Genomic DNA, 25035 nt, shown 5'->3' on the forward strand with positions numbered 1-25035 from the left:
CCCCTTTTCATTCCCGGTCCCCGTCCCTTCTATTTCTCCCTGTCTCTTTCTCTCCTTTTCCCTGCCTCTACTTTCTTTCTATTTCCCTCTCTTTCTCTCAACCTCTCAGCTCGTTCGTGATTTCAACGTCAAGGTGGCTATCTACCGCGAGAAGCTCATCAGCATTGCCGACTTCGGGGACTGCTCGCACTTCCGACACGAAGTCCGACGCTACCGACGGAAATGCTTAGAGGCTGCAAAGACCGCCAAGACCAAACTCTATCCACACATGCGAGGGTGAGTTATGTCATGGATCCTACTGTCCATGGGTACATTGCAGTGGTCTTTATGAAAATTAACAAAGGCCCATTTTATTTTATTGATAATGATTGTAAGTAATATCAAATTTGTAAAGCGCCAATTTTCGTGTGTATAATTCTGGCGCAGTAATAGAGGGGTTATCATGTATCACCCAACTTTCAGCGTGGGGGATGCTGTGTAAAATCATCTACCAGGTTGAGATGAAGAAAAATATACAATTTCTAGTGATATTGTTTGTATGATACGAAGTTACCAATGGTTATTTTCATTATTCTCATTAGTATTATAATTGTTATTATATGAACATTAGCATTAGGCGTTAACGATGAAATCAAGCAAGAAAAAAGGTCACTTCACTAGCTCCTAATATTCTTTTACATAAAATTAGGGAGGTAAGAAGGTTCACAATGATTACACGTTGTATACAAACACACACACATATTCACCCACCCTCACGCACACACTGACTTTGACGCATAGATGGGGGGGGGGGCTTAAATGGCACTCCCCCAAAGTTCCAAAACCAAGATAAAAAAAGAAAAAGACAGCAAAAACGGTGAAACATATTTCTTTCTGAATACAATGTCAAAATCTATCACAATCTGATGAGATTTACTAACACTCGTTACGTCACTACAATTCATTATACATAATCATATACAAACAAACATGTCTACACAACCTCAACACCCACCCACTACATCTCACATCCTTTCACACACACACATATGTTTATGCAGTTGGCCGAGATGGAATCCTCCCTCAGGTAAGAAGACCTGCATGTATATGCCACTAGAATAAGGATATTGTGATTCTGCAAAACATACTTTCTCATTCCCTATTCTTTTTAAAAGAGAATTCGTGAAAAAATGAAAAATATGAAAAAAAAATTCTGTCCGGAAAATCATAAAACGACCCGCATTTGTTACACTCATGTGCTTTATATTCATTTTAAATTTATTATGGCTATTATAATCATGAATCGGAGACACAGCCCCCCAAAATCATAAATTTCTCGTATTTTGTCGCACTATTCTATGCACGTAGGTGTCGAACGAGACCGGAGTTCGAGAGGTTGTTCATACAGCTGACTGGATGTATGGAGATGTATGTTAATGAGATGATTAAATCACTCATTCTTCTTCAGATATTACCCGTAGATGCCCTCAGAGGTATGGAAAATTTATTTTTACCCTTTTTACATTTTTCTTTAAAAACACTAAGTCAATTAAAGAGTTAGGCCTTTAATGATATTTTGATTTAAACACTTAGGATGATTATTGTCTATTTTCAATATATATAACTGTTCACCTGTTGTTCAAAGGTTACTGTTACATCAATTTAGTACTTGATAATTTCTGCGGTGTTAAAACTGACACCAATTGGTGTTAATAGAGGACCACACCCTAGAGATTAAATATAACACCAAAGAGTGTAAATGTAACAACAAAAGGTGTAATAACATCTATAGGTGTAAAACTAACACCACAAATTTAACACCGGTGTAAAACAACTGGTGTGGTCCTCCATGTACACCGGTTAACACCACAGTTTTTGCTATGTATCTATTCACGTTGAAATCCCTATTATTGTTCCTTTCATCATCAGCCTCATTATTATCAATAAAAATATAAAAGAGCTTGACAACTTTTCCGAAAGGACTGTTTATCGTGCAGGTAAGTCGTTCTTGCTCATGGATTCGGAAAACAATTTATGACGAATTTCATATTCCTTTGGAACAAGATAGCTTTTGTGAAAACAGAAAAAATAAAGAAACAGAATTTTGAAAAAAATAAGACAAATAATGAGAAAGTTATGAGCATTTGAATATTGCGATCACTAATGCTATGGAGATCCTTCCATTGGCAATGCGACAAAGATGTGTAATGTCACTTGTGAACAACTCACCCCATTACTTAAGTATATATTTCACTTAAACTGCCTCTTTTAACACATCTATCAGTAGATCATGTGTTCTTTCTATAGGAGAGCATTTAATACAGATTTATAAAGAATACATCATGGATGAAGAGTTTGTATTACCATAAGAAAAAGTAAAAGAGACATTTTGGGGGCATTTTATAGTCGATCAAAGGGAAAGTTGTTCACATGTGACAGCACACATCCTTGTCGCATTGCCATTGGGAGGATCTCCATAGTGATCACAATATTCAAATGCTCATAACTTTTTCATTATTTGTCCGATTTTTTCAAATTTTCTTTGTTCTTATTCTTTGATATTTCTGCTTCGACACAAGCCAACTTGTTCCAAAGGTTTCATTTTCCTTTAATGGAATTAATCAGAATAATAAAAAAGATATTCATATATATTTACGAGAAATATTAATACTTGATAAACGCTAAAATCTAACATGTTAAAATAGCTATATAAGGGTCAGAGGATATCCAACCTATCAAAAAGCTTGAACCATTTGAATTGGGTCCTTTTCACACGTAAATCTTGAATCATCATTGTAATGATGATTGCTATTGTAAACCGTCGTGATTCTAATCATGTTCTGGTTCGGTTTCACACGTGCTAAATATTCGTCATTGGCCTTATTTTTCACTGGAATCATCATTCAAATTACGATTTTTTTTTTCACCGAAAGGGCGGGTGAAAGGGCGGCTTGTTATAAGGCAGTCACTCCTCCAACCTTTCAATAAGGATTTCAGTTTTATTGCGAGTTGTGCATAAAAAACACACAATATCATGCGAAAGGTAAAAATGTGTTACTCTATACTCAATTTCCATAAGCCACTGATTTCTCAAAAGAGACAAAAAAAAAATGTATATATTTTGTATTGCCCTCATATCGAGGATTTATTGATGAAACAAAATAAAATTCAGACATACGAAACATACAAATCAAGGCAGTATCCTCTATAGGGATCATAATGACATAATGTTATATCAGATGAATGAAAATGTAGTGAAATAGTCTTCTTGGTAGCCTACAAAAATATATATACTTTTTTGTTTTCTCAAATTTATTGTCGAAGGCATTTGCTTTCCTCTCCTTTTATCAGACCTCATAATCCGCTTTCATAATTATCAAAGGCTATATAAAAGCAACACAGCAATGTCCTTCATTGCATTTTGCCAAAAGGGCATTGAGCCGAGTCTCTAAAAAAACATCATAATACACTTTGATTCTGTAATTAGCAGTTCTTGTTTCTCTATAGCACTACCGCTAATACTTCAGTTTTAACGAGTATCTTCGGCATAGTTTCTTATTTTTTTGGATAAAGCCAAACCTTCTAATAATAATTGTTGTGATATTGAGCGCACAAATCGTTCAGAGACGCTCATGGCGCTAGCGCAGCAACAGTTCCTTTGGATATAAATAACAACAAATGTAAATGTAAACGAAGTCAGCAAAGAGATCTTAACTACTTTCTAGATCATGTTTGAAATGATTTTGTTACACAGTGTGATGTTAGAAGCTTATACTGTATAGCAGATTTATAAAAGCATTACTGTATATCATTCAGGGTCAAGAGGATAATAGGAATAAAACTATTCGGTCTATTATGGGGAAAGAGATTTGGAAATGCAACGATAAAAGAAACTGATACATTCAAATTTCTTTGAATGTGAATTGAATCTTAATGCAATACAAGCAGACGGCATTCATTTAAATTATTTTCATATATTGTACATCTTCACGAAAAATAGTCAAATGACCTTCATTTTATTATTTTGATTTATGAGAAGCTATCAATATTATAGCTATTGAAGAACAATATTTTTTTTCTTCATGAATATACTCCGTAAATGATTGTTTTATGACCACTGAAATAAAAATGGATAAACTATATAAAAACTGATCAGACACAATTGACTATCGTAAATCATTATTTGAGCACAATAAAAAAACACACACACTTTAATATAGCCAAAGCAAGTAAGAGTGATTACACAGTTGCTGGTAGAGCATATAGATCTGCTCAAGCAAACTATCCATAAGAACATCCTCACCATCAGGTCTACTAATTTTGCTCATCAAAATGTGCAATTTATCATCCAAATTTTCGGAAAATTTCTATCCACATTATGTTAAGAACTTGTTGAAAATATATCGTATTTATCGTATTAATTTAGTAAATGCACACTGCAAAAACTCCGGTGTTGATTTAACACCAGCCCGGAATCTATAATCCACACCAGAGAAGTATATTGAAACAACATCAGTTTGGAATGAAACCGATGATGTTTTAATACTAATTGGTGTTGTACAGACACCTATCTGGTGTAGACCAACATGAAACTGGTGTTGTTTAACACTTCTCTGGTGTGGACATATATAGATTCCGGGCTGGTGTTAAATCAACACCAGAATTTTTGCAGTGCGCGTTTTGCTTGCACAACTTGTTTATTCAGAAAGCCAAGCGTGGCGTTTGGGCATTTCAACGGCGATATTGTGTCTGTGATTAATTTTATATACAATTCGTGTAATACTTCATTGAATAGATAACCGGCATAGTTTTAAATTATTGACAATCTGACGAACGGCGTATTTCATCTTAATCCATATGCCCATAGTGCCACGATTGAATTAAGAGGATTAAAACCATGTTCATTTTTTTGACAAAAGATTATTTCAAAAAAAAAATCTCTCCGAAGTATCAAAAAGCATTTTTGTGTCTGTGCGTATATACATGTACATGTATCTGTCGTGTTTGAAAGTTGAAGACAACACAAAATAGTATACTAATATGGTGGGCAATAATTCACGTTACTGTGTAAACCAACGATGATTCGAATGAAGGGACAATAATTATGTTGAGAATATGTACAACTTGCATTTGCGGGATAGTACATTGTTCATAAAAAGTCTATTGATCAGCTACAATGAATTGCGAGTCCCATGCTTGAGAGAGTGTTTTTTAAAAAGTGAATATTGATATGATTTGGAACGGTATATGCCGTCCATTGGCTGCTGGTTCTACAGTTCTCGAGAAGGTTTGACAAAAATGCATTATATGAATCTTCAAGGTTTAACCTAAACAGGATAATTGGTATAGAACTGTGATAATATAAAATCATCGGTAATTTGAAAAATAAAATGAAAAAAATTCGTAATTGTGACTTGGTAAACGGTGAAATGAGCTATGTAATGATCTATATATAGGGTATATATATATAGAGAGAGAGAGGGGGGGGGGGGGGGTGGGGGAGAAAAAACCGGAAAAAACCCTAAAACGTGAGGGGTTAAGATTGTGAAGCCATTTTGCAATACATGTAGTTAGATAATTGCCCAGAATTCGTCTTTTTCTTGGAAACCCTATACATTATCGGGCTGCATAGAATTCCTTGATATCCTATGGCGTCTTATTGCAAAAGAAATATACCGTGTCTCTGATATTTTTTTTGTCTAGAAAAAGGCTAAATGTAAAAAAAAGAAGAGATCTGTTCATTTTAAAAATTCCAGGCTCACACACTGCAAAAAATCTGGTGTTGATTTAACACCAGCCCGGAATCTATATCTGTCCACACCAGAGAAGAATTGAAATATAACACCAGTTTGGAATCAAACCGATGCTGTTTTAATGCTAATTGGTGTTGTATAAACACATTGCTGGTGTTAGACCAAAACCAAACTGGTGTTGTCTTACACTTCTCTGGTGTGGACTGATATAGATTCCGGGCTGGTGTTAAATCAACACCGGAGTTTTTGCAGTGTATACAAGCTCGGCAGTGTATCAGGATATACCTACAAAGCGGAGAGGGAGCCTAGCATTATCCAGTGTATTTATATGTTCAGTCATAGTGGAGAAATGGAGGAGCAAGGAAGAGATTGTTTAAAAGGAGGGAACCGGGGGCGAAATTATTTTTCCCCACAATAGTTCCATCAGACCCAAATATGAAGATTCATGACTTTCGACTTCGGAATAAGAGTATATGCATGCGCGTGGACTTAATCTTTAGAAAAATTGTTGTCGTTCGCGTTGCATGCATGCCATGAATGAATCTGGGAATGAATCAGCACAAATTGCCGGTACGTAGCTTCTAGGCCTTAGGCAGATTTATATCTAGATTCAATTTTTACACTATTATCAAATACCCATTGATGACAAAGACAAAATTCTAGGTAAGGCTATGGCTTACCTGTAAGCTATAACGTTATCTCAGATCTGGACCTGTCTAGCCATATAGCCCAAGCAGAGCATTTTTTCTTGTCATTAATCATGTTAATGGCAATTTGTTAAGATTTTAAGAATTGGATCTAGATATAGATCTAAGCCTAAGGCCTAGAATGTATACTGACAAATTGAGGGTGCTGATTCATTCATGGAATGTATGCATGCAACGCGAACGACCAAGAAAGAGAGAGAGAGAGAGGGGGGGGGGGGGGGGGAGATTGCGTGTGAGCGACTGAGCTGGATAAACTCCCATACGGCTTGTCTGGACAAACACTCGCTTTCTGCATCACTTTGCTCGGCATGATCGACTGTGTTTATCCCGATATATATCCCCCACGCCATGGCAAACCAATCAATCAAACCTGAACATGCTTTATGTTTGCCTTGCATGCTCAAAGTCGACACAACAGTTTATACCCGGTGAATATACTTATATAACACAGAGCACGGGGAGAAAAGACGATGTTCAGAACATTCCTTCTTCATAACAGGAGACTGAATAGGCCCGACATAGCATCAAGAACTCCAAACATATTATACAGGTCTGGAAGTATGTAAGATGTAAAACTCTATGCAGACACTGCACTTAACGTCGTAAATATTATGTCTACCTGAAAAAAAGTCATGCAAATGATCAAAGTATAAACAAAACGTGAAACATTATTAATACATGAATAAATAAATGATCATTTCTGGTGTTTTGTGTGACAAAGGAATACATGACTGTTTTGAGTTCATTACTCATTCCTTGACAAATTAATTAATTCATTTAATATTCATACATTTCTATTAAAAAAACACGATTTGCTAATATCTAGTCGACATCGTTTTGAAATTAATGATCATGCGTGTGTAGTTCTACTGTGCTTGTGAAGTATATTCTAGTGACCCCTTTCCACTTTAGGGTGGTCTCTTATCCAATACTTTTCTCTTCTCATTAAACATTTTAAAGAATGAAATTCAACCCAGATATACGCCCCACTCCGCCCATCCCCTTCAATTTTCTTTCCTTCAATTCTTTAACCCTTCCTTGACATAGGCTACCTATTTTACTATCGTCGCTCCTAAATTCAAACCTAATTTGAATCTCATGCTGTAAATGCGACCGCTGGTTTTGTTTTTCCAGCTGATGTCATGTGTACCAATTGAAAGTTCATCTCGCCGATTGGGCTGCCCACGCATCGGCTATCTATCCTCTCATGATCGGTGTTTCAATACAAGAATACCCCACTCCCCAAACGTTTATCGGTATATATCAAGAAACCATCAGAACTTGAATACATTCAGTTCTTAAAGGGCCCGGACATTAGGTTATTCGTTGGAAATCCATATCACTTCTTTTCAAACATGATTTAAATGGGGAGTCCGCCCTTACAACATTTTAAAGCCGATAAAACAGAGATCTAACAAGAATTCTTTAAAGATGAAATATGTCTCCTTTCAATGAGATGCACCCAACCAGGATATAGGTCCTTGTCGACAACGACTTTTATAATTGATTCTTATAAAGTTCGTCCTGATTTTTTTTTAATCCTTCAATTGATCTTAATTATCGAAAAGTCATTAAGATGTTTGACAAAAAGCAACTTGGCGTCAACGTGGATTTCTTATTTCAGGGACATGAATAAATGTAGAAGAAAAAAGAGAAAACACAAGAAATATGAAATATTAAACATTGATAAAATGTTCACCCTTTATGATGAAGCACTATCATTACTGTTCATTTTTCCCGGAATTCCTTGATAGCAAGGATGATATCAAAACCTTGCTTTATACATGTGTAATTGTAAAATTAATCTTGTAACTTATCTCCAGAGATCCTTCCCCCCTAAAGCTGACAAACAAATATGAAGGGCGTAACTCTTTAAGAGATTGATGTCTTCATCGATATACAATCATCCTGAAAAGAGCACATTATAGGTCTACGCATGGTAACTGTCCCTGGAACGTACTTTAGTATTAAAAATCGATGGAACAAAAGGAAAACGCCCTTTTCCCGTTAACATAAAGCCCTTTCCCCATAAACACACATAAATGATTTCCAATTTTGAAGTGGGCATGATCATTATTGTGAGGTAATAATGATAAGAAAGGCTTTTCCCACAACATGTTTTTAAATCCGTGTTTATTTGTGTTATGGATTCTTGTACGTTATAAACTTTAACTATTTCCACGATTGACACTGAAACTTCGGTCAAATAAACGTGTTAAATATCAACTGTTTAGATTGCCAAGATCGTCGAAAATTAATTTTGTTATTATACTGTAGAATTATTCTTGTAAGTTATTGAATCCCCAGTGATCCTTGCCCCACAAAGTTGACAAACCCATTTTTGGATGGCTTCTGTGCAAATATGAAGGGCGTAACTCTCATCGATATACAATGAATAAACTTTAACTATTTCCACGATTGACACTGAAACTTCGGTCAAATAAACGTGTTAAATATTTATCAACTGTTTAAATTGCCAACATCGTCGTAAATTAATTTTGTTATTATATTGTAGAATTATTCTTAAGAGAGTCAAAAGGGGCCTAAGCTTTCGATCCTAGCAGAATCTTCTTCGGAGGCAAAATGACAAACATATAAGGTGGAACAACCATAATATAGACCACAGACATTCAACAGCAACACTGGAACAAGGAGACAAAAATGGGAATTGGTGAGAAGAGATGACCAATCAGGTTAATGAAGGGGATGAAAGAAAAGGAGTAGGCAGACACAAAGGGAAGTTAGTGTGAGTAAGGCCAAAGAAAGACCTCAAGCCAAGAGGGATTAAGATAATGAGGCAGGCAACATCAAACAGGATCTGGAACAAAACAGTGATAGAGGGTATGAGGAAGATATGAAATAAAACAAAAGTTAACCTCTTATCCATCATTTAAATGAATACAGGTCTACGCATTTAGAATTATTCTTGTAAGTTATTGAATCCCCAATGATCCTTGCCCCACAAAGTTGACAAACCCATTTTTGGATGGCTTCTGTGCAAATATGAAGGGCGTAACTCTCATCGATATACAATGACTCCCAAAAGAGCAAATCAGACGTTTGGTAACTGTCCCAAGAATATTTATGATAACTTAATAATCGACGGATGACAAGCAAACCGCCCTTTTCTGTAAACAAAATGCCCTATCCCCATAAACGCAAATAAATGCTCTTTTCGAGAATAACCCTCGTATAATGTATGTATGTGATCCGTGTTAATTTGTGTTAGGATTCTTGTCAGTTATTGTTAATCCACGATTGATAATTCGATTGAATAAATTTGTAATATATCTAATGTTTAGATTGCCAAGATATAGTTAAACCTAATCCAAATAAACTAGTATCGAATCCAGAAGATAACTATTTGCTCTGGCGCACCCTTCCGTTGCCGATGATGTTTACAAATCACTGAACACATCGTGGTACATTCAGTTTGGGTCAAATAAAACAAGTTAACCTCTTATCCACCATTTAAATGAATACAGATCTACGCATTTAAGTCAATCAATGGAAGAAAATATTTTTGGATATCTTGTTTCACGTAGAGTACAAAAGCGTCAACTTTATCTTTAAAACAAGCGTCTTAAAAACATCCGACAAGGATATCTTCATAATGATCTTGCACACGACGCAAGTCTTCTCGTGCATGTCGTGCATGCATCCCGGAATGCGCACAAGGGACAAACCCTTTCTAGATGATAATTTATGAGAAAGAAAATACGCTGGAGAAGGAATGAAGGTAGAAAATGTAACTCTAGCAGTCTTACCGCCCGAGTCCTCTCTAAACACGGCTTTTAAAGTGAAACTGAAGACTGGACTTCCCTCAGTCCATGTAAGATGTTCGAGTATGGTTGACGATGGCTCGGTTACCAGACGAGGGAAAAAAGGTAAAACGATGCATCTATCTCCATCAAAGGCATGTAGTGGCAGCTCTTAAGAAGTAAAGTTATGCACACTTTACCGGTATTAGAAACATCTATTTTAAGCAGTATGGAGTCTAGATTTTGGTTTGGATCTATCAAATTACCAGATTAAAAGTTAATCTAGGATGAAACATTGAAAATATTTATCTAACCATTCCCCGTATTGCTTTAATTTTCATGATTTACTCACTGGGAAAAATGTAATTAATTGATTTGTATTTCTCAATTAATTCTATTTTTCTTTCATACATGGATACATTAAACCGAAATACATAGCACATTCAACAAACACTTTCTTCGACGACGATGAAATAATGGCAATTCATAGTAGCTTTCATTGAAAAAAAAAAACAACCAACCAACAAACGTTTTATCACCCACTTATATCGTTCGTCTCAGTCTACAAGATCGGATACCCCCCCACACAATTCGAAGAAACAGGGGATCCCGTTGTACCTGAAAAAATATAGAATATATAAATCATAAGCAAACTTTATTTGTATAAAAAATACTCTTCCGTTGCACTACCCCCTTCTGACCCCCATTCCATGATAATACGAGACCCCACCCCTCACTCACCACCACCCCTTCCCACATGCTTCATCGATTTAGTTGAATTGATAAATACTTGACTATACGTTGAAACACTGTTTTGTCTGTCTCAACCAATCAATAGTAACATGACCAATTTTTGTCTTACAACTTACTGTCGTTTTTATTTGCCTGATGTGGGCGTACACATCGGGATGATTTCCTTAATTTTATTTGATACATTTTATTATTTTTGTAAAAGAAGGTGTGTGCGCGTGTGTTTGTGGGTGCATGCCGTGGATAAGGATAGCCAATTACAGCCCCATTCTGTATTAAATAAGAAAATGGAAACTGCCATGACTGCAGACTTGTCACATTGTTTGTATTATAAATAGTTAAAAAGAAAAACTAAATATGATTTGCTCTAGTATGTCTAGTGTCAAACGTAGACTGATTGTATTGTAAATAATATGTAAATGTTTTGTATGGAAGCTTAAAAGTGCCACCGAGATGTTGAGATAATTATCTCGGGAAGTCGACATCTTGATAGCAAAAGATAAGATGACGAGATCCTGGATCTCATCATGTCGACATCTTTTAGAAGAGATGATGAGATGACAAGATCCCGGATCTCATCATGTCAACATCTTTTAGAAGAGATGTTGAGATGACAAGATCCCGGATCTCATCATGTTGACATCTTTTAGAAGAGATGATGAGATGACAAGATCCTGGATCTCATCATGTTGACATCTTTTGGAAGAGATGATGAGATGACAAGATCCCGGATCTCATCATGTTGACATCTTGTAGAAGAGATGATGAGATGACAAGATCCTGGATCTCATCATGTTGACATCTTGTAGAAGAGATGATGAGATGACAAGATCCTGGATCTCATCATGTCAACATCTTAAGAAGAGATGTTGAGATGACAAGATCATCTCATCATCTCATCATCTTTTCTACAAGATGTCAACATGATGAGATCCGGGATCTTGTCATCTCAACATCTCTTCTAAAAGATGTTGACATGATGAGATCCGGGATCTTGTCATCTCATCATCTGTTCTAAAAGATGTTGACATGATGAGATCCAGGATCTTGTCATCTCATCATCTCTTCTAAAAGATGTCGACATGATGAGATCCAGGATCTCGTCATCTCAACATCTCTTCTAAAAGATGTTGACATGATGAGATCCAGGATCTCGTCATCTCAACATCTCTTCTAAAAGATGTTGACATGATGAGATCCAGGATCTCGTCATCTTATCTTTTGCTATCAAGATGTCGACTTCCCGAGATAATTATCTCAACATCTCGGTGGCACTTTTAAGCTTCCATAGTTTTGTTATCCTAAATTGTTCTCGAGACCCTATTCTGCTTAGAAGACATTCACGATCGATGTAAGACATCGTCATTCTGTAATGTATACAGGTACCATTGGGTACGACATTGGTAATGTGCAGTGTACGATCGCATTACACTTTTTACAGTTGGTTTTGATAGGAATGATCTAACATGCTGCGACATGGCTATACACCACACATGCATGTATGCATCGTGCTGCATGTCGACAATGCAAAGCCTTTTCAGGCTTTTCTCGGATCTCAATAATGGTATTTTGGAGACATACACATATATTTTCATCCATACAGTTCAATTCTTCAGACATGTCTCAATGATTTCCCAGAGGCGATCTGACCCCCCCTTCCCCCTCCTGAACAGTATAAACTTTGTTGATTTACAAAATTTACAATTTCCGGGGGGGGGGGATATCACCCCTCCTGCTGATCCCCATGAATGTAACTCTATCTTACATCTCTACACAGCAAAAACTGTGGTGTTAACCGGTGTACATAGAGGACCACACCAGTTATTTTACACCGGTGTTAAATTGGTGGTGTTAGTTTTACACCTGTAGGTGTTATTACAACACCGAAGGCTTTGGTTGTTACATTTACACTCTTTGGTGTTATGTTCAATCTTTAGGGTGTAATTTTAGCACCTCAGGGTGTGGTCCTCTATTAACACCAATTGGTGTCAGTTTTAACACCACAGTTTTAACAGTGTACTTCAATAGACTATTCTCTATGTTAGAGTTCGATACATACCCAGGGGGTGTGACGGGGACAGGGTATGCTTTGCAATACACGTAGACTCTTTACTCTAGATTTAGATGGCATTAGACGATTCATGTTTCGTGCCCAGCTGCATTTTTAACCGACATACCACAGGACTTCAAAACTATGTTGCATTTCAGTCACTGAAAGCTAACATAGAGAATTAAAAAAAAGTAAATATTTTTAACATGGTACGGAACTTGGGGGTTGACGAGATTAGAGTAGAGCTGCAGTTTCAACATCCCTCCCTACAGCTCTTCGAAAAAAAATAAGATAAGAATTGAATAAAAATATTACTGATACAGAGGTAGGAAGACGAAGCACATTTTATATTGATTTGTTCATTTATTCATTTATCAACTTTTCTATTTATAATGACTATAGATAAGTCTCATAAGTCTCATCAATAATATTCACAACTGTTCTTCTTAGAGGGCGAACAATAGAACATGTTACTAACATTATCGATAGTGATATTACAAGTTTAGACAACCACTTTTAAACAAACGGAAATAATAATATAAAACAACACAATTCGCACACTCAATGACTTGTAATACTACCATGAAACTTGTACCACAAAAAAGAGTAGATAAGAAATCAGTTTGCGAAAGTGCAGATAAAAATTCACATACATGTTTCCAGTGAAAACAGATTATGACTAAATAGCTTAATATCTAACGAAGATGTCACGTGTCTATTAATGTAATACACGGTATATCATTCCTTTATTTTGTTCATGTGAGTTGATATCGGCCTTGAAGAACTAGCATGCGTTGTCTGCCGGTTTCAGCGGTTTGTAAAACTCGTTCCCTACATTACATTGCTATCCGTCACCGACCGGTATTTCTGAATTAGGCCTATAATAGCTTATTACTTATCAGGTGTAATGACTTTTGCTTAATGTGAATTAGATTTTGCTATGAAATGATTTTAAAATCGAATATTTTGATATGAAAGAAACCCCACTTCGTATACTGGTAATTGTGGCTAAAATAAGTTAATATCTTATGAAGATAACAGGTGCATACTTACATGTATAGTACAATATTGAGGACAAATGAAATGTGCTGAGAAAAGAGAGAGAGAAAAAAAAATATACAGACATATCGTAATAACCACAATAATTCAGACCAAGTCAACGCAGAAGACAATGGCAAAATTAGGATGTGTTGCCATGGCGACAGCTCATGGCCTCGCAAAGAAAACACAGGTGTAAGTCTCATTGCTATCATGGTTCTGTTGACATTATGACCACATTATGAGAATTTGATCGAAAACATGAGCAGGTGCGGCTATAATGGAAGCGATTTGATTCGGAAGCGGTCGCGTGGATGATGTGAGGGGGTGGCGACGAATTTCATTCTTTATCATAATTATCTCTAAGCATATACATGTCTTTTCCTAAAACTTGTACAGGTATATAGAAGGAGAGAGGGGAAGAGTGTGACGAAAAATGGAGAGATAGTGTATAAATGAGTGAGAGAGAGGGAGAGAGAGAGAAAGTTGGGGATCAGAAAATGAAAACCTATGGCAAAATGTTTTAAGATGTTTTCATAGAGGGTGTAGAAGATTTCCTTCCCTTAAACCTCGGTCACATTTACTCTGAGGTGGCCGTACGGCGAGTCGAAAACAGCCGTTTTAACATTGTTTCTACTATCTATACATAGGTGGTTTGAATAAAAATGAATAGAACGGCTGTTATCAACTCGCCGTACGGCCACCGTAGAGCAAATGTGACCAAAGTATTATGAATACTATGACTCTATATTGACGAAGAGTCAAACTAAACATGTTAAATAGAGCATGTGACCATGTGACTGAATTCTGTATGTATTGTGTTAACAGTGATCAGTTGAAATGGTGCAAACATGATGATGACGATGATAACGAATGCGACAAAGGCGATACTGAATTACTGATGATGATAGGGATGATGATGGAGTGTACAGGTCTCTACTGATGCAAAATATGTGTTAAAAAGTGCTCGCAAGAGAGAGTGCATTCCTTTCACATAAAGCAAAAGAGTGAAGTTCATGTAATCGAAGGAAAACTTAAAGAGAAAAAAAAGACATAGGAAGCGGTGTAATATAAAGAGGGAAAGCGTGAACATGATTTTAAGAAACACCAGCCGCGATATGATGCAAAGAAATGTGAATTTCGTGAGATGTCATTTAGAGATTTAGGACAACAGGAAACGTAATATTGATTGAATCGATTAGTGGTCGGACATTATTGGTTTAAAGAATGATGAATTGTGATCAGAAAGATAGAGGTAAATATGGGGCTCGTCTTACTAAGAATTGCAATTGCAACTATGGAAGGCCAGCAACGCCCACATCTAATATGCAAGTTTGTTAAAAATGTTTCTGATATATATTCATAAATTCATCGTTTTCTTGACAATTTCGTGCGTTTGCTTTTGTTACAAAGGACATTTTGCAAATTTCTTGTATAAAATAATGTGGCTCTGATGGATTTCCATATACGATTGATTGGATCAATTGTAACTCTTTGTAAGACGGGGCCATGGGTTGTATAGATGAGGGGGGGGGGGTTGCACGACACCCTGACATTTCCCCCACTCACACTAACCCATTTATATACCAATAAATTGCACACGTGAACTCCCCCATGCATACACCATTACTTGCCCTCGTATAGTATATAATTTATGCAAATACTCGCAACAGCATTGAAGGACCTTCTTAGTCGAAACAATAACATTGTTTCTTCCTACTTTGGTTATGATTATCATAATAATAAATTGAATATTGTATTATTTGAAATATCATCCCTTTATACAAGTGAAACGTTTCCTCTTTATCACTAATCCTAATTACGTGCCAAATTATATTTTGTATTGTCCACATAATACTTATCTTCTAAATTTCCTTTTAAATGTTTTGTAAATAATTACAGTATGTTGATCCTTCAGACACAATGATCATTGGATCACATGGAAGAACGGAGCTGTCACGCTAAACACCTCTGAAATGGGCTGTTCAACCGTATCATAATTTCATTATCATTATTATTGTTGTTGTTTTGTAAGTTATTGTTTTATTTGATTTTGGAAATAAAACAAATAAACAAACAATTATATTTCGTTTTGCATTTCCATTTCCAGTGCCTGGTGTAGTAGAAAGTTCTGATGTGCCTAACAAGGGGACCTGGCCGACCACGGGGAAGCCCCTTTCCAACGCCGTCCAGGGATCAGACAGACTAAAAGGGGAGAGGACGATCTCGGAGCACATGGAAGACTCCATGGTCATCGACGCCCCCATCACCATCAAAGACGACCTCGAACAAATATGTGTGTAAGTAGTATTAGGTTGTCGGGTGAGACGATGGTCATGCCTGTGACGCTATTGGTGTGGCTGTTCATCACGATGACCATGGGTCTATTTTTTGCGTTGATAACAAAATGTTGTCAATGACAACGACGACGACAATGAGGTTGCTGCTAATGATGATGGTGATGATGATTATATTGATGATAATGGTGATGGTGATGATAATGATGGTGATGTGATGATGATGATGGTGGTATTGATATTAATAATAACAATGATGATAATGGTGATGGCGATGATGATGATGATGAAAATGATGGTGGTGATAGTGACGTTGATGATAATGATGGATATAATAACGATAATGATGATGGTGATGATGATTAGAAAGTGAAAAAAAAGAACGATGGTGAGAAGTCGGAGGACAATGACAGCGGCTTGTTGTTGTTGATGCGGAGAAGGAAGACTTGGAGAAGGAGGATGAGAAAAGGAGGGGGGAATAGGAGAGAATATCAACGCTTTTGGTGCTGAAGATGAGATACAGGAGTGGATAGCAGCATCAAGAGAAGCAGGAGATAATTATAATGATAATGATCATGATGATGGGGAAGACGATTTGAGATGTGAATGATGACAGAAAGCAAACAGAATAATACTCAATAAAACTCATTTGAAGCTTAATATATTCCTATCTTATTTACTACAGAGATATAAGGCATGTTCAGGCTATGCTGAGGGAGGTCGATCATAACGAGTTACTACCAAGACAACGAACTCCAGGTAGGTGAACGTGTTCTCTGTGGGTCTCTCGCTGAATTGCTCCCCGGGGAGTGGAGAAAGACATACCATCGGATAGCCAGAACCCGATGACCGGAGTAATGATATCTACAAAGATATCCCAATAAAGATGTCACCCTAGTCGCTGCATTCAAGTGGAATCTTGTTATAATTATAATGAATTTCGTGGGTATCTTGGAGTTGGGTATGCTAATTACAGGCAACGCGTAAGCGTTATTCATCAAGGTTTGGCACAAATCCATCCGAAAACAACATAAAAGTGTGACGTCACATGCTAGCAGCAACCTCACCTAAAGTGTTTTTGCATTAAAAATTATAATCAGCAGACAAATTACTTTATAAGATGTAAAAAAAAAATCTGAAGTGTTTGAGCGCAAAAAATGTTTGAAGTAATTTCGAGCTCGTTAACTACGAAATGAATTATGTGGTAAAGTAGATGCTTGCCAACATGTTCAAGAGCGAGTATGTCTACGAAAATCTGGAAAACCAGACAAAACAGAACATTAACTGGGTGTTATAAGTGAGAGAGAGAGAGGGAGAGAGAGAGTGGGAGAGAGAGATGTGGGAAGTAAAAATGCATTTAACACCATGCATTGGAAGAAATATGAATAAGACTACGAAAATACATAATTTGATTTCACGTTAATGAAGTTATCCCCTAAATGACACTAATCAAATTTCATCGCCATCTTTCTTATAAAAAAAGGATAACATGGGAAACACAAAGAAAACGAAAGAACAGAATATGAACATACCTTTCACTCTTGCAACATTTACAATGACAATGATCTATTGACGATTTATGTTATATTTGAAAATAAAACCGAACTAGATAAAAAAGAACAATAACAAAAATGAAAAGACCTTTCCAACGAGGTGAAAATACCTTTCCAACGAGGTTTGCCTATTATTAATACGAAAGATGTAAAAGCGATTTCTAGGGTTTGTAAGAATGCGCATCGATGCTCAATGCGAATGCCCCAATAGCGTTTTATCTCGTGGGTCGTTAATGGAATATTTTCTGTTTGTACACAAAATAAAACTGTAGGAAGCGATGAGCAAATAGAAATGTATGTCACCGGGGATTAATATTATTAATGGCAGACTGGTGTCCTTTCATCTTCCTCTTTCTCTCTCTCTCCCACACACAAACATACACTCTATCCCCTCTCTCCCCCAACACACACCCGCACATAGGCATAATATTCCACCGACACTTTATCCATCTTTCATATCCCGCTCTTAATATCTCTCTCTCCTCTCTTCTTTTTAGATTGTCTCTTAATATATCCATCTCTCTCACATTCTATATTTTTGTCTCTCTCTATCCCCCTCCCTCACCCCCTCTTGTACCTTCTCTTTATTTCATTCTCGTCTCACTCTAAACCTCTCTTTCATTCCTTTCTATCATTCGATTCTGCGTTCTAACTCAAAACTTAACTAACTCAAAAACTTAACTAAATTCATATATGAACAAATGGTTGAAAATAATAAAGAAGGATAAAGGCAAATGCAATAGAAATTTGACGTTGATTTTCATAAAAGCTCAGAAATCGCTTGACAAGAATGTGGCTGAAATATATTTTGTTTAAACAAAATAGCACTCATATCCATATCGCTAAAATTTCGATCAAGCGTTTATAGGCTTGCGCTTTCCAACAAAAGTGGCCTCTAAATAATATGCGATACGAAATCCTGATATGAACTCGTTACAATATGTTCTTTAAATAGGCAATATAACAATTTCAAATTGATCCACGTGTGGCCTACGAAAATGTTAAATTGTCCATTCAATTCATTATTCCCGTCCATTTTCCACTATTTTCCCTTAATGGAATTGCAGTTTCGATTGTATTCATTTCAATTTCGAATAAATTGAATATGGAGGCAAAATACATTATATAATTTGGAGAGTTTTTGTAGTCATGTGCAAATATCACTTCGTAAAACTAAACAGTAAGCTTGGTGTTATTTTTGCATTTTTACCTGTCAGGATATTGATCTTTCCTTGAAAAGAAGATATCGAAGGTGCTTAATTTCCGACTTAAACTGTAAATACAATCTTAAGCTTTTTAATAAAGTTTTTATGATAACCTTTGTGAAAGAGAGAAAGATATATATGATATATATATCTATATATTCAAAGGCCTATTATGCCCCTCCCCCTTGAAAGCGAGGAACCTTTTTTTCTTGTCATTTTTGTTTTCGTGGCCTTAAATGACCTAAACTTTTGCATGAAAACCTACTAATAGGGGGGGGCCGAAAAAAATTGTACCTACATTTTCCCTGATCGGCCACTCAGAGATGTTTTATGTTTGTTTCTTTGAAGGGGGTAGTCCTAACAGTCACTTCTTAGCTTTATTCTTATGTAATGTTCTTATAAGCCCTATTCAAATACTGCGAGCGCGATGTGCGAGCAAAAAAAAAAAATCTGAAATTTTATGTATTTTGTGCTGAAAATTGAACATTCTGTGCAATGTTTGTAATCTTAAACAAGACGCATAATAAGATAATAACCACGAGCGAGAAGCACGAGCAGAACTTTTTGAATATACGTTCTGGCCTAATCGAAAAGGGGGCCTGTTAAGGACTCTCTGCAGTAGGCCATAGAGACGATACATATTTCAACAATTAAATAATGCGAGCGCGAAGCGCGAGATGATAATTTTGTACATTCCGACCTAAAAATTTGGCATGCTTAGTACTTTTTGTAATTTGGAACGGGTAGGTGTTTCATAAAGCTGTTCGTAAAGTTACGTACAACTTAAAGCACAAATGTAACATGTTCTTAGATCATATATCAATAATTACATTGTACAAGAAAAGGTCACCAGTCGTGCGTGAAGTCGTTCGTATCTTACGAACAGCTTTATTAAACACGCACCTGGATACATAACTAAACATTTGATAAGAGTACGATGTGCGAGCGGAAAAATTGAGATTCAGACCTAAAAACAAGAACACTCTATTCATATTTTGTAAATCATAAAATGGAGGGACAATTGGTCTTCCTACAATAATAATGCGAGCGCGAAGCGCTAGCAGAAAAAATGATACTCTGATTTGAAACTAGATAACTTAAACACGTTTTCAATAATGAACCAACTCTCAATCAACATGCATGCGTGCGTTTTAGATTTAGACCTAGAATCTCGGCATTCTGAATACATTTTTTTATCATGAAATTCAATAACGAGTGCGAAGCGCGAGCTGAAAATATTTGATGTTCCGATCTGAAAAAGGATCAAATTAAGCACTATTTCAAGCATTATTTAGAGAAACTGTGAAGTGGATGTGGAAAGAACTGAAAAAAAATGATGCGAGCGCGAGCAGATATCTTTCATTATAATTTTTACCTACGACCGCGGGACATTCAAATGACATTTTGCCATCAAATGAAAATGAGGACTATCTTCCTATTCTCCTTTTCTGAGCACGAGATGAAACTTTTCGATATTCCGTTCTGAAAAGGGGGACAATTTAGTTATTAGGAATTCATGAAAATGTTATCTTATTTATTAATCTGTTAAGCCTTATGAGACGAATTTTATTGATATTAAGGCCTGAAAGCTGGACATTTAAACACTTTTGTAATTATTGAATAGGTTGATGGGTTGATATAATTTTAACAATTGGATCCGCGCCTGTATAATGCTGCATATAAAGAGAAGGAAAGAGAGTGAGATAGATAGAAAGATAAAGAGAGAAAAAGAAGGGGGTCAATAGGTGAAGGATGTTTGAGGAAACCGCACATTACAATCAAAACTTCTGTGGTGTGTATTCTAAAATGAAGTAACTGACCGAATGTGACTGTCACATTGAAGGTGCATTTTCGTCCCGTTGCCCTGTATGAATAATACTGATGCGAGGGATTGCAAATGAAAGAATGTTATCAACCTCGCCTGTCGACATGAACTCTCGTTGAACCATATATGTTTCTTTCTCGGGAAACATATTCCCAATTACAACTTAATGACTTAGATATATTTACCTGATATGAACTAATGTAGGCGAAATGAAAAACCCAAAGAATTTGCAACCCCTCCCCAAAGTTACGTATATTATGTTGCAACGGTGAATCTATATGTTCCCTTCATACCGGTATTCATCAAGACTTACATAGAACAGTTTCACCGATTTAAAAAAAAAATGATTTGTCTTCTTTACCCAGGGTAGCCTGTTCACTGCTGTCAACCAGGGCCCTGCACAATACATGTATATACATAAAACAATCAAAAGAACACATTATACAGGGGCGGATCCAGCCTTCGCCAATAGGGGGGGGGGCCGGAAATTTTTTTCAGCCATATTTTCCCCGATCGGCCACTCGAATATGATATTTGCCGGGATTTTTGGTTTCTTTAAAGGGGTAGTCCTATTAGTCACTTCTTAGCCTTATTCTTATGAATAAACATAAATATATATTACCATAATCCTTATTTATATAATGCGAGCGCGAAGCGCGAGCTATTTTTTTGGGGAAAATCTTATGTACTTTTTCCTAAAGTTTTTAACATTCTGGGCAATGTTTGTTATCCTGAAAAAAGATGAGTATGCAAGTGAATAATTATTACGGACGTGAAGCGCGAGCAGAAATGAACTGATGGAAAAGGTACTGTTAAGTACTTGCTTGCAGTTAGCCATGAAGACGCTACATATTTAAAAAAAAATCAAATAATGCGAGCGCGAAGCGCGATCTGATTTTTTTCGACATTTTTACCTAAGGAAAGGAAATTCTAAGCACTTTTTGTAACTTAACAGAATAGGTATATAAATAAACGATTGGTGTGAGCGCGAAGCGTGAGCAAAAAATTTCGAGATTTAGACCTACTGAACGAGACGCTCTATTCAAGTTTTGTAAATCATGAAAAGGAGGAGGAAGTGGGGATCTTCTTTACATTATTATTGCGAGCGCAGAGCGCGAGCGGAAAATTTTTATATACGTTTTGAGCTGATCGAAAACGTACCTATTATGGACTGCTTGAACTTAGCCATGAAGACGTTACATATTTCAACATTCAAATATTGCGAGCGCGTTGCGCGAGCTGAAAATTTTTGACATTTCTACCTGAATAATGGAAATTTTAAGCACTTTTTGTAATCGTGGAAATGATACGACAAAACTTAACATTACTGATGCGAGCGTGAAGCGAGAGCGGAAAAATTCTGGACACTCTATTTACATGTATGTTTTGTAAATTATGAAAAGGTTAAGTTATTGGAAATTTTCATACATTAATAATGCGAGCACAAAGCGCGAGCAGACAATTTTTTTATATTGTGATCTGAAACTGGATAATTATTTAAATGGAGAACAAGCTGCGTATCTGAATAAACGTGTGTTTCAGATTTCGACCTAGAATTTGGGTATTCTAAATACCCTTTTTTTATCATGAAAATTAATAAAGCGAGCGCAAAGCGCGAGCTAAAAATATTTAATATTCCGATCTGAAAAGGGGTCACTTTAAGCTCTGTATTGCAAACACTTTGTGGAAAAATTGTGAGGTGAAAAAGGATCACAGTTAAAACAGAGCTGATATTTTTCATTATTGTTACTTTGAGTTTTGACATAGGACCGGGATATTCTATAAGGACATTATGTCATCATAAGGAAATGATGAATATCTTCCTAAGCATGAGAGCGCGAAATCTATTAATATTATGGCCTGAAAACTGGACATTTAAAGCACTTTTGTAATTATGCATAAGATGCATGAGTTTAATATCTATTAATGCGAGCGCAAATCGCGAGCAGAAATTTATGACTAATTGTCATCAAATGGTGATTTTAAGTAGTTTGTCAAGTTTAGAATTAATATTGAGATATACATAACTCACTCATCAAAATGCGAGCGTGCAGCGCTAGCTGATAAGTTTTGACGATCTGACCTAAATAGGGATATTTTGAGAACTTTATGAAATACAGGAAAATAATATCCTGACAAATCAAATTTTGCGAGCGCACAGCGCAAGCAGAAATTGTTAATATTCAGACCATAAAGCAGAAATTTTTACACTTTTAAAAAATCAATTTGTAAATATAACAAAATAATGAAAGTTCAATTTCCCAGCTGAAATATGTTTTGTATATTGACTTAAAAATTTGATATTTTAAGGTCCATATTGAGCAAGATATCACCTAAAAGGCAGTGCGAGCGCGAAGCGCGAGCGAAAATTTTATTTCCCAACATGAAAGATTAAAAAAAAAAATATTTTCCAAGTCTTCCCCTCATCGTATTTTATTCACTCATCTTCCTCCTCTTATGCTTGCCTTCCTTCTTTTCTCCTCTCTTTTCCCTTTTCTTTTTTCCTTTCTTTTCCCCTTTTTTTCTTTTTTTTTGCTCCGCCAATAGGGGGGGGGGGGGGGGGGGGCCGGGCCCTCGGGCCCCCTGGATCCGCCTATGTTATATACAACACATTATGAAGTCGACATTGTTACACTGCAATACAATTAGAGAGAAATAATGCAAAGATTGAAAATGTCATATCTATAATAACAATAATAATAACAATACTATAGCGGCATATTTACCCAGGGTAGCCACTTCAGTTCCGAAAATAATTGTTCTCCCATCGGGCCCTGCTATCATTACCCCGGCTTTAGCACGGCTATACCTTGATCGGGCGCTCGAGCATTCGAGGAATTTCTTCCTACCGGGTACCCATTCACCTCACCCGGGTCGAGTGCAGCACAATGTGGATCTTATTCCTCATCCGATTTTGATGAAATTTTCAGTATATCGTTTGTCTGATTTTACCTTTTCTGTTCTAAAATCATATCATTTTAGCCTGGAGTGACGTATATAATGGGTAATTTTGAGGATATCAACCTAGTGCCAAAACGCCCTCTCACAATTTTCCATCTTTTTCTCTCCCCTTTTTCCACTTTTACAGATGGTAGTGCATTCATCTCCGAAGTTCTTCCCGTGAGCGGTGTTGGTAAGATGAGGCGGAGGCTTATATGGTGTTGCTGTTCTAAACCTCTATAAAGTTCCGTCAGCTGATCCAATCATCACTCAGAAGTCATGGGTGATGAAGTACGACCCTACAAGGAGCACCCGATCATAATGTGGCACATATTATTCTTCTTTGATTGGACGGTCTAGGAAATTCTTTGCGAAATAGAGTGCAATCTTCAGGACCCAGTCGCTTATTACAATTTTCCAACAATAACGTCAGCATCCATCTCGATACTTTTGTAGAACGGGGTAAAATGACAAAAAGTCCATGAACATGTTCAAATACCAAGAGAGTGCAGATGCCAATGCAGTCTGCCAACATTAAGATAGTCAGAAATGGATGCTGCTGAAGAATGAGGTTTAAACTTACGCATTTTTAAATGGTTTTCGATATGGGGGTGGGGTTTAAACCACCCTATGGGATCCGTGAAAGAAAGGGGGAGGTGGATCTACGGAAGGGAGGGTTCAAGACGCAGTACGTCGCAGCACAGGAAAGAGATGAACCTCAAATGCCCCCTTTTCCTTGTCAATTTTTGGGGAAATAAAAACTGGTCAACCCCCTTTCAGCAAAAAGCTAGATCCGCTAATGATTAGGCGTCAGGATCTGACAGGACCTTCGGTACGACTCTCACACCTTGTAGGGAAATATTGGGAAGTATCCGGGACGTGATATTCGGAACATTAGTAAAACTGATAATATAGAAACCAAAAAGTCAAAGGGGATGGACAGATTGCAGGAGCGGTGGCTTTCGACGATTTAATGATAGAAAATATAGACTCCGAAGTGTGAAATGAGATGGTCAGCATGAAATACCTATGTAGGACCTACAACAGATTTAAGGTACCTAATGTCTTAGGCCTTTTTTGTGGTTGTGGTTCAACATTACGGGCCAGCGTCATAAAACTTGCGTATCAACGAACCTTACTAACAAAAGTGAAATTCAATTCCTGAATAGTTAGTTGT

At 36.6% G+C, this 25035-nt stretch overlaps 1 protein-coding gene across 1 annotated transcript in view; it reads left to right on the forward strand.

Moving 5' to 3' along the window:
• LOC121414948 (regulator of G-protein signaling 7-binding protein-like) overlaps positions 1-24827 on the forward strand; it is a 45407-nt gene extending 20580 nt beyond the window's left edge. Inside the window, exons 2-6 of the mRNA XM_041607994.1 lie at positions 110-276; positions 1348-1472; positions 16149-16338; positions 17021-17094; positions 24007-24827. Of these exons, the coding sequence (XP_041463928.1) occupies positions 110-276; positions 1348-1472; positions 16149-16338; positions 17021-17094; positions 24007-24101 (651 nt within the window). The 3' untranslated portion in view covers positions 24102-24827. The remainder of the gene's footprint in view (positions 1-109; positions 277-1347; positions 1473-16148; positions 16339-17020; positions 17095-24006) is intronic.
• The last annotated feature ends 208 nt before the right edge of the window (positions 24828-25035 follow it).

The sequence above is a fragment of the Lytechinus variegatus genome, chromosome 5 (assembly GCF_018143015.1).
Source record: "Lytechinus variegatus isolate NC3 chromosome 5, Lvar_3.0, whole genome shotgun sequence".
NCBI lineage: Eukaryota > Metazoa > Echinodermata > Echinoidea > Temnopleuroida > Toxopneustidae > Lytechinus > Lytechinus variegatus.